This window comes from Adiantum capillus-veneris, chromosome 26 (assembly GCF_014529385.1).
Source record: "Adiantum capillus-veneris isolate H3 chromosome 26, ASM1452938v2, whole genome shotgun sequence".
In the NCBI taxonomy this organism is placed as follows: Eukaryota; Viridiplantae; Streptophyta; class Polypodiopsida; order Polypodiales; family Pteridaceae; genus Adiantum; species Adiantum capillus-veneris.
The window spans coordinates 16,916,094-16,927,023 of NC_140956.1; the positions used below are offsets into that span (position 1 = coordinate 16,916,094).

A 10,930-nucleotide genomic window follows, 5' to 3' on the forward strand; every position below is an offset into this window, starting at 1 on the left:
CATAACCCTCCCAATGAATGCCGTGTTTGCTCATAGTCTTAGCCATGGTACTTGGTCCCTACACATTTTTGTTTTAGGATCTCTTCCTCCAGTGATTGGTCGATGTGTCTTACATCGCGGACCATGGGTGGTTCAATATCGTGGTAGGGCATGTCGTAGGCTACACTTTAGGATATAGAAATCTTGAGTCTCTATGTACTACTACACATAAATATTGCTTTGGACATTGTTATATTTTTTATTGTGTATATGGAAACCTTCAACACTCTCTTGCAATGCAACCTTTTTCAAGGATAGAGCAATTTTTGCTCCTCGCAACAAGGTGCTATAAACAAGTTGGTATTGCAATAATTTCTTGGTGCTTATAAGGAATATGTCGGTGCATGCTTAGTGTGTAAATCAGATTGTATAACATTTTATTCACAAGTGAGTTGGTAGATAGTTCAGATCTTGGGGGAGGTTTTCCATTGCATGTTTTGCACTTGAAACAAAATGTTCGAGTTATGTTGCTTCACAATTTGGATCCAAGAAGTGTATTTGTAATGCTTTATTTTTGGACATAAGTTCTTATTGTGAAAGCTTTTGCTTAAGTCATTGCATAAAGAGTTGAACGTTGTCTTTTCAAATGTTCATTTTCAAATTACATGAAAGTTCTAACACAAGGGCCATACCACCACCGGGGGCACCATCGTAAAGTAATGTACTCTCTAAAATTTTTGTGCTATAGAAAAATATATTGTTTGAAAAACACTATTTAATTATGTGCTTATTTATACTCTCTCTCTCTCTCCCTCTCCCTCTCTCAAACTTCTCCTACTAATCGGCCTCACCAATTGAGGGAGATATAAAAAAATTACATCGTCATGAGTCCTAGAGGCACAATCTAGCCAAGTTTAAGTCCAAGATCGTGGAGGCTCAACTTGATCCGCTTCTTTCTGATTGAGGCAGTTTAGGCTATGATGTATAAGGTACTCCTCACACGCAGAGGGGTATTCCGTAATTTGATGGAGTTATGTCGCTGTGCCTCAAGATCACACATAAACTTGCTCATCAGTCGTTATTTGAGGTAGGGGTAAATCTAACTACACCCTTTGGACCTTCAGTTAGCCTAAGGCCTTCTGTTTTCAGCTTTAGGACCCTCCTTTTTTTGCACGGACTCTCTCAATCAAGAGGCTTAAACATTCTGTTAAGCGAAAATAACTGCTCTCTCCTCCTCAAAAGGCGAGCTTCGTCCCCTCTCTACGTCGTCTCTCTACCTTGCAAAAAGACTATGCTATAAAAATATTTTCTTTTTACTTATTTTTAATCCAACGGCAAGAGCGCATGGCCATGAAGATATAGTCCAAAAGGCCCGCGGGGGGGGGGGGGGGGGGGGGGGGGTTTGTGTGTGTGTGTGCTAATTACAACTAGTTTGACTGGCGTCTCTCTCTCTCTCTCTTTCTGAGTGTTGAGCGTTTGTCTCGATGGGTTGCAGACCCTCGCCGAAGCAAGCAAGTGACGCCATGTGGCCGGGGGAGAGGCCGAAATTCCTCCCCTCTTTATTGATAGTATAGATTGTGTTCGGGTAGCCAAATTCGACGGATAACGGATCACCGCCTCATGTGTGGGCCCCCTCTAAGTCCCATTGTGGGCGTTCTGTAAAAAGGCAGTATACCAAAGTACCGTTGTTCAATCGGCAAATTTACATAACACTGAGCACGTTGGGAAGAGCTTAGAGCAGTGAGAAGGAAAAGGACTAGCTGGGCTGTCGGAGCCGCCCGCCTCAGCAAGTCACTACCTATCGATTGTGTGAATAGACAGGCAGCGCAGTGCATTGGCAATTTGGCAGAGTAAAAAATGAAAGGGAAAGGATCCGTGTACTTAGGAGCGCGAGAGGCTGATGAGACAGCTCGCCGCAAGGCAGGGTCAAAGGTTGAGCACAGACACGTAGATGGCAGAGCTTCCAATTGTGTAAAGCGGTAGAACCCTCCCTCTCTTTACAGATGCTCCAGCAGGAGCCTGGGTCTCGCAGAAAAAGATCGGCATGGAACCTTATTTTGATCCTGAGTATGAGACGCGCCATCATCGCATCAATCCTCCCAGGTTCCACACCAATTGGCTCTGTTTCTTCTTGTTTTATCAGAAACAGAGTATCCTGTTTTTGAAATTTGCTCTGTTTCCTCGCAGAGTTGCTATCGACAACCGGTCTTGCCCATCTTCCACTTTGGTGAAGGTGAGCCCTTCAACTGACGACTATCATGTGTCTACTTATCTCTTTCATCTAACCGGAGTCTGTGTTGTGCATTCCTTCACATGCTTAGGTGTGCGGTCGGGTGCAGATACACCTGCACTCGCACACAAACGTAACCCACATGATCAGCTGTATGTGCTCAGCACCACCAATCATATGACATTGTTTGTTATTATGACAGCAGGCGGCGTACGCCCATCTTGGTTTCTTATTTAGCTCAATACCTTTGCAGGTTGATAGTGCCAACAAGAATGGGATTTTACTAGAGGTTGTACAGGTTCTCACTGACCTTGACCTGAGCATCTCTAAAGCCTACATTTCTTCAGATGGAGGATGGTTCATGGATGGTACACTCTCTTTTATGTTAATTTGCTTTCATGAAAATAAAAGTGTACCATTCTGAGAAAGCTTGTTCGAGTGTCTTGCAGTTTTTCATGTCACGGATCAGCACGGCGACAAGCTCAAGAATGAGAAGTTTATTGAGGAGCTACAGGAGGTGCGAGACACAGTTTTCGTCTTTTTTCGTGGGCGAAGTTTCCTGTTTTGCATAGGGCCATGTGCAAGAGGGTTCATTGATCTACAAAGAGAAATGACATTAATGGCACTTTGTGTAGGTAGTGCATGATTGGCATTTTGCAGAGTTTGCTTAAGCTTTATGCAGTTCAATCGCTGTTTTTCATGGTCTTGTTGCAGCACTTGCAAGAGCAGTTATCCATAGCTACTCATGGTTTTCGGACCTCCTTGGGCGTTCAGTCTACCGAGCGACATACAACAATAGAGTTGATTGGCACCGATCGACCAGGACTTCTATCGGACATTTTTGCAGTTCTTTCAACTCTTAGGTGCAATGTGGAGTGTGCAGAAGTGTGGACACATAATACAAGGATAGCGTGTGTGCTGTACATTACTGAAGGTACGACTGCCGCTCCGATCGAAGACCCAGGAAGGTTGTCCTCTTTGAAGGGACAGCTTTGCAATGTTCTCAGAGCCACAGATGATAGAAAAGGTGTGAAGACAGATTACGCCTCAGGTCTCACACACATGGAGAGGCGCCTGCATCAAATGATGTTTGCTGATCGAGATTATGAAGGATCCGAACAAGCTTTACAACCAAAGCCTAATGGGATGTGTGTGACCATTGAGAATTGCAGTGAAAAGGGGTATTCTATCATAAATTTGCAATGCAAAGATCGCCCCAAACTGCTGTTTGATATTGTTTGTACATTAACTGACATGGAATATGTAGTGTATCATGCAAGTATAAGCGTGGACAGACCCTATGCCTCTCAAGTATGCGACGAACCCTGAGTGCTCATAAATATGCAAGCTGCTTGCTCATTATCTCATGGTGAAGGCTTTCTTTGTGTGCAGGAATACTATATACGCCATGTGGATGGTTGCATCTTGGATACTGAGGGGGAGCAGCAAAGAGTCATCAAATGCATCGAGGCAGCCATAGAAAGAAGGGCCTCGCAGGCAAGTAGTAATTTTCATGTAAAATGATGAGTATTTGAATGTCTCAATGTTCTCATGCATTGGTAGCAACTCTCGCCACAGGGTATTAGGCTTGAGTTGTGCATGGGTGACAGAGTGGGACTATTGTCTGACGTGACACGGATTTTTCGCGAATATGGGCTGTCTGTGACAAGGGCAGATGTAACTACTCGCGGGAACAAAGCAATGAATACTTTCTATGTCACTGACACATTGGGAGGTCCTGTAGATATGAAGATTATCGAGACTATTCGCAAGGAGATTGGTCAGCAGATAATCCATGTTAACGACTTTCCCATTGGAGGTTGTCCATCACATGCACCTGAGTTGCCAAGCAAATTTCTCATTTCCTTTAGAGGCCTGATCAAGTCTCAGTGGGAACGCTTCTCGTCGCACTTGGGTGTCGTCAAGTCTTGCTCTTGATATTCCAAGACACAGGAGGGTTTGTGTGGCTGCAAGGCAAGAATTGTTGTGCTGTACGCTGGTTTTGTCTTTACTGTTATGTCAAATGTATTTGTAGCTGGTACTCTTATCCTTCAAGGCTGTCTTCAGCAGCTCCAGAAGAGAAGGATACCATGGCTTGGGTTAAATCATTGTATCGCATTGTATTTTTGGTAGTGAGTATACTCTTTGAAGCACAGCATATTGGGGCGTTCTGCTGTTGCTGTATCATCTCTCATGGTTAACGAGATTTGCCAACCAGGAAATGAATATTTGTGCTTGGAAATGGACGGAGCATCAGTGCAGACATCAAGGAAGGGCCTTTTTTGTGGGGAGGAGTGGGTTCACTTTATGGATTTGAGGAGTGTTGCATAGTTAAGAATCTATAGAGCGGTAAATGCAGCAGGCAAGCCCAAGTCCACTATGTATGATAATCAAATCATATGGAACTGTAGCCTCTACATGCAGTTAGGGCTCCCCCGAAAACGGAATGTTTCCCTGTTGGAGTATTTCGAAGGCTAGTGAACCAAGAAGGTGAGGAGCATCTGCACAGGGTCGAGTATTCACGACTTTGTGCTGCAAATGGGTCTGCACCTGATATTTGGGCCGTCGATGGGAGATGCACAATTTCTGATTTGGCTTTGAACTCTCTCAATTTGTGCATGTGTCAATGCCCTCCTCCTGGAAGCTCCGGACCAACTGCTTGATAGTTGGTTGCACAGCAGCATCTACAAAGACCATGTCAAAAAACCTCATCATGACAATTGACTTTTATTGCCAGATTATACTAGTTCACTACCAGATTTACATTAGAGCCTTGTTATTACATTTTTGCAAGCAATACTCGCACGATAAATGCTGTGATTCTCTGCTTTATCACTTCCAAAGACGAAAGCATGGGCAAGTTCTGGCAAATTATGATTCATTGCTCGGAAAAGTAGGCGCACAGTTTGTACTAGAAAACACGTATTCAGTTCTTAATTATATCCCACCTCGTGGTGAGGCACCCCATGAAATCTCATAGCAAAAAATGTTCCCATGTGAGCTGTGAACATTTAATGGCCACAATTTAGTTAGAATTGCAAAATCCTTCTCTGTTATCGACCAGAGATTGATAGTGTTTTCTTGTGTTAGAGAGTGGCAGCCATCACTCGCAAATAACATTGCCTATACCCATTTCTAGCGTCTTAGCTGCAGTCCATGGCCAAAATAGGAGGGGACCATGTCTTCATAAATGTCTTTGTGCACTCCCCACTTTGTATTCAGTTGGCAATGCGCTTATTCTGCAGGGAGATTGAAGATTCTGCAGAGAGAGTTTTCCGAATCACCCGGAGGGATGTACTCTAACCTTGAGAAACAATGCAGCACTAATTGTATGACCAGCTCTAAAGTCACATATAGCTCGCCTTCAATATAGAACATCATTGCTTTGTGGTTCCAAACATTTTCCACAAAACCCTTTTTGGGGGAACTTGTGTTCTCTGTTTGTGAGGTATGGAATGTACACCATCTCATTCAATAAAAGAGCTAACCATCCATTTTGAAATCAACTTGTTGGCTTGATTATGGACGTTGATCCTATAAGAAAGCCCATAGGAAAGCCAAGCAGTTGGAAGAGGATTCCTCCTCCTAAAGATTGATATCTTTGCTACTAGGTGTGGTTACTAAAGGACTTTCGCTGTCCTTACCCAGTAATTAGTGCAACCACATGACGACCGACCATTGGATCTCCAAAAGGGAGGGGTTGCACATGTTGTGAGGGGAACATGGAATGACAAATCTGGCTCTTTATGGGGATAAATTCCCGTGCGTGTGCATTCTAAAAGAGGGAAGGAGAAGAGCAAAGGAAACAACAGTTTTTGGTGGAGCTCTTGGTGTGAAGAAGATCTCACCACTCCTTATTCTTCAATATATCCAAAGAATAGGGTTATAGTTAGTGATGGGTGGCTACCAATTGGCATGATCCCTAAGAGCCTCTTGAAGCACCTTCTAAGCATGTTTGTGAAGGATGTATTTTGGGTAATGTAGCGTACAAAGTTTCCAAAGGATGGTTCAGTATGGGCTACATGCAGATTGCAACTTGTGCATAGTGATGTTTGTGGGCCTATGCAAAATCTATCCTTAGGCAATTACCTATATTTTGTGATTTTTATTGATGATTACTCCAGGCATGCATGGGGGTATTCTCTTATAGCTAACTTTGAAGTGTTCATGTGCTTCAAGCAATTTCTGGCTATGGTTGATCTATGTAAATAGTTTTTGAGGTTTTGAATGCTTGTCTCAATAACTAAAATATCAAAATCTTCTCATGCGAAGTTTGAATATTTGAAATGATCCAAGAATTGTTGCTTACCGAAGCACTTAAATTTTTCACCTTGAGTCCTCAATGGAGAGGGTAAGCAATGTATCACTTTTAAAATGCACAAATACATTGAAAATAAATGTTTCTTTGTATACAATGATCTACTTGAAATGGCCATATCAAACACCCTCAAGTACATTTTATAGAGCTTCCCATTATTTTATATACTCTCAAGTAAATTTTTTTGCACATGAAACTTGCAATTATCTATAGCATAATTTTGAAATAGTCACATACAATTTTCTACAAGGTCTCTTCATTTTTTCTTGAGCTTATGAAGTCCATTTCTTCAAATCATCAATAGTAGTTTTACAAGAGTCCACTTGATGAGTATAGTTCTTGATCATGATAGCTTCTAAAATGCAAGGTTGTATTTTTAAAAGACCCTCTAGCTGACATATTGAAGCATATCAAGAGGTTTTTCTTAAATACATCGCTTGATGCAAGTATCATTTAATGTGAATTTGTAAAAAAAGGACTCTGAAGCATCCTATTTTGGTACCAAACTAGTGTTAACAGGTGTCCTACCGAAGCCTTGCAGTCTATGACTCCTTATGAAGCATGGCATGATAAAAAGCCACCTATTGATCACATGTGTGTTTTTGGTGTTTAGCTTATGCTTTGGTACCACAAACACAACGCTAAAAATAGGATGATAAGGCTGTTACATGTATTTTTGCTAGTTACAATACTAAAAGTAAAGGTTACAAGCTATATTATCCGCAAACAAAACATATCTTGGTTGCAAGAGATGTTATGTTTGTGGAAGATTATGTTCAACCTTTGTTATGATGTACCAGAGATAGTAATGTAAGCTCACAAGACATTTATAACACTTTGTTGCCTCTGTTTAATGATGGAAACTTGAATGTAAATTCCAATGAGGCAAATGTATAGCCTATGGGCGCTTTTGAAAATGTTATGGATCAACCTATTACTAATGTAGATGTACATGATACTTGATGTGGAAAGGGATGAGAATGAGGAGGCTAGAGGTATGCGAAAATGACCAGTGCATACTTTGTGTGACAGTAAATTGGATGCACCTATGTCTAGTCGTACTCGTTCAAGTTCTCACCATGCATCTTATGCATCAGATTTTCATGCTTTGTTTGTGTCAAGTTTATGTGATGAGGAGGAACCTATTTCTTTTGATGAAGCACAAAATTCAAAAAATTGGATGGCTGCCATGTAATCAAAATATGATGCACTTATAGAAAATGACACATGGACTTTATGTGATTTGCCTCCTGGCAAAAAGGCCATTGGTATGAAGTGGGTTTACAAGTTGAAACTTAAGCTGAATGGTGAGATTGATTGTTACAAGGCTAGACTTGTTGCAAAAGGCAATGCACAATAGAAAGGCATTGATTATGACGATACTTTTTCTCCCACTTGTGGTATGACTACTGTATGTTTTCTGTGTGCATTGGAAGCTCAGCTCATTTGGAATGGAATGTACATCATTTAGACATTGTTACTGCTTTCTTGAATGGTGATATATTTGAGGAAGTTTATGTAACGGAGCCTCGCGGTTTTGTCAAGAAAGGGCAAGAAAATAAAGTGTGCAAATGTAAAAAGCTTCGTATGGGTTGAAGCGGTCTCCTTGTGTTTGGTATGAGAAAGCTAACACTCATTTGGTTAAACATGGCTTTTGTAATAGTCCAACTAAAAGAACTTTGTATGTCAAGCGTGAGCGTGATGTATTTCTCATCGTCCTCCAATATGTAGATAATTTGTTGATTATTGGTCTGAATGAGAAACACATTGCTGAATTCAAGGCTGATTTCAAAGCTACTTTCAAGATGGAAGACTTGGGGCTTTTGCATCATTACTTAGGTATACAATTTAAGCACTATGATGGAGGTATTGCCTTGTATCAAACAAGCTACATTTAGACATTACTATGTAAGTTTGGCCTTGAGGACTACAAACCTATTGCTACTCCAATGGAAACATGTTTGAAATTAAGTCTTCATGATGCTGGTGATCTTGCTAGTGTCACTCTTATTTAACTGATGTTGGATAACTTATTTCTGTATGCAATATGAGGTAAGATATTCAATTTACAGTCTCACAGATTAGCAGATTTGTGCATAGTCCAAGGTCTAAGCAGTGGCAAGCTCTCAAGAGGATCTTTCACTACTTGAGTGACACTTTACATATTGTGTTGTTTTATCCGAAGGGGAGATCATTTACGCTAGATTTGCATTCTTTTTTTGAACTCAAATTGGATTGGTTGTTATGACACATGAGTGTCCACACGTGGTTTTTGTTTCATGCCCAACAGTTTATGCATATCATGGTTTAGCAAGAAGAAACCTACTGTGGCCACTTTCACTTGTGAAGCTGAGTATAGGGCAATCTTCAGAGCTATGGTTGAGTGTGTATGGCTCAAACGCCTTATGGTTGATTTGGGTGTTGGACAAGACACTGCCAACATCATCTACATTGATAGTCAGAGAGCATTGGCAGTTGCAAGGAACCCAATTTTTCAAGCTCACACAAAGCACATTGAGGTGCATTATCACTATGTCAGAGAGAGACTCTCAGTAGGAGAGATCAACTTGGATTATGTGTGCCGACACAAGACAACCTTGTAGATCTGTTCATAAAGAAATTGCATCGTGAGAAGTTCAAAGCTTTCTACAAAGCTTTGTCCCTTTGTGGATTGATCATGCCCTCAAGGCATGGCACTTCCCTATACACTATGTGCTAGCTCTCGTTCATTGCCTCAATCCCCAAGGGAATTTTTAAATATATATGTGGTAGTGATATATGTGAACACACTTAGGACTGCCGAGCATTTTTTCCCTCACTAAGAGGTTTTTCCCCCCATGATTGTATACATACCCATCATTCTAGGGCTAACTTATCTTTCTATTGTGCACTAAGCGATACACTCTCTGTTGTTGTTCCTTGAGCTTCTTCATCTTCTCCAAGGTGTGTGTGGATCCCTACAACCCTAATTCCAATAGCTCTAGGAGTAAGTAACAAGTATGTTTTATGCTCATGATGAAAAACAATGCCAAGAATTATTGACTTAAGGAGTTTACCAGAGTTGTTGTTCACTCCTATCCAATGCACTATAACTTGAGCAAAATTGCTAAAAATTAAGCCACATGTGTGGGCTAAAGTAAGCAAGAACTTGAAAAAAGTGGGTATGAAATTGTCATTCAAGGATATGGAATCAAAAATGAAGAAAACAAAACAAACAGAAAAGGACACAGAACTAGTGATTGTCAACAAAGTGAGTGATTATTGTGAGCTCAAAGAAGGAAACACAACATTGACCATGGAACATTAAAACTTTTGCTATCGTGACAATGGAGTGGGTGTAGCCCTTGCTACAAAGGAAACTTGGAAAAATTGGGAAAACCAGTCCTATGCATGCAACATAAAACTTCAAATAGAAATGGCTATTTGGAAAAGCCTATGGGAATGTTAGAACAAATAGAAATCGCATCCTGCAAGATTGAGTACAAACATGTGTTTGCAATAGTAGACTTTGGGAAAGACAACAATTTTGACATTGTTTTGGGACATCCATTTTATGGAACAACTTAAAATTGTTCAAGATTAGGGTTATGGCAATATCTACTTGCATAATAAGGAAAGGACTACGATAGGAATCCTAAATATCACAACTACAGAGATGTGAATCGAATACCTATTGAGAAGTTTAATTTAGCTACAATAATTGAACCAAAAATTCCTACATTATTCCAAAACTCATATTTGGAGATGGGGAGCTTTGCGATAGTCTTCTCAAAGAAGAAAGCAAGTTGGAAAGATCGTTAGAAGATGAAGCTTACATACCATAGCCTTTTGTAGAGGACCTTTTTGAACCTCCAGAATGGACTCAAATACTAGCCACCATGGACGTATGTGTGAATGAAGTCACTCCTACCAATTTTTGCAATGAACCTCCAGAATGGACTCAAATACTAGCCACCATGGACGTATGTGTGTGAAGTCACTTCTACCAAATTTTGCAATGAAGAAGGCTATGACATTATTCCCTTCCAAATGGTTGAAATAATTCATTAGACAAATGATAGTAACAAAGTAGAGATTGAAAATGAGATGTCATGTATGCGAGTGAGAGATGAAATTTTCCATAGCTGACATTTTTGAGGAGCTAGAGGCAATCTTTTATGATTCCAATCGAGACATGCCATTGCACGAGGACACAAATGACAAAGATTCAATTGCTTCAAAAGCTTAAAACCTAGTCATGTATAAAAGAGGAAAAATTCTGCAACTTTCCTAACCAAAAACTCAAACGCCAAGCAAAATACAAAACCAAACGCACCAAACAAAAGAAAAGAGAAAACCCTACACCGAAACTCAAGGGTAAAATGGACTACTTAATACTTGTGGGGACTACAAATTGTGTGAAA

At 40.6% G+C, this 10,930-nt stretch overlaps 1 protein-coding gene across 2 annotated transcripts; it reads left to right on the forward strand.

Moving 5' to 3' along the window:
- Window positions 1-1,707: 1,707 nt before the first annotated feature.
- LOC147423063 (ACT domain-containing protein ACR3-like) lies at window positions 1,708-4,377 on the forward strand. Of its 2 annotated transcripts, XM_086501139.1 has the most exons (8): window positions 1,708-2,082; window positions 2,167-2,212; window positions 2,301-2,361; window positions 2,463-2,577; window positions 2,659-2,726; window positions 2,924-3,520; window positions 3,602-3,706; window positions 3,788-4,377. In XM_086501139.1, exons 4-8 carry the CDS (start codon window positions 2,571-2,573, stop codon window positions 4,145-4,147), a joined length of 1,137 nt encoding a protein of 378 aa, XP_086357265.1. In that variant the 5' UTR covers window positions 1,708-2,082; window positions 2,167-2,212; window positions 2,301-2,361; window positions 2,463-2,570; the 3' UTR covers window positions 4,148-4,377. The 2 variants fall into 2 exon arrangements, with proteins under 2 accessions (XP_086357265.1, XP_086357264.1); XM_086501138.1 differs by lacking the exon at window positions 2,301-2,361.
- Window positions 4,378-10,930: the final 6,553 nt, after the last annotated feature.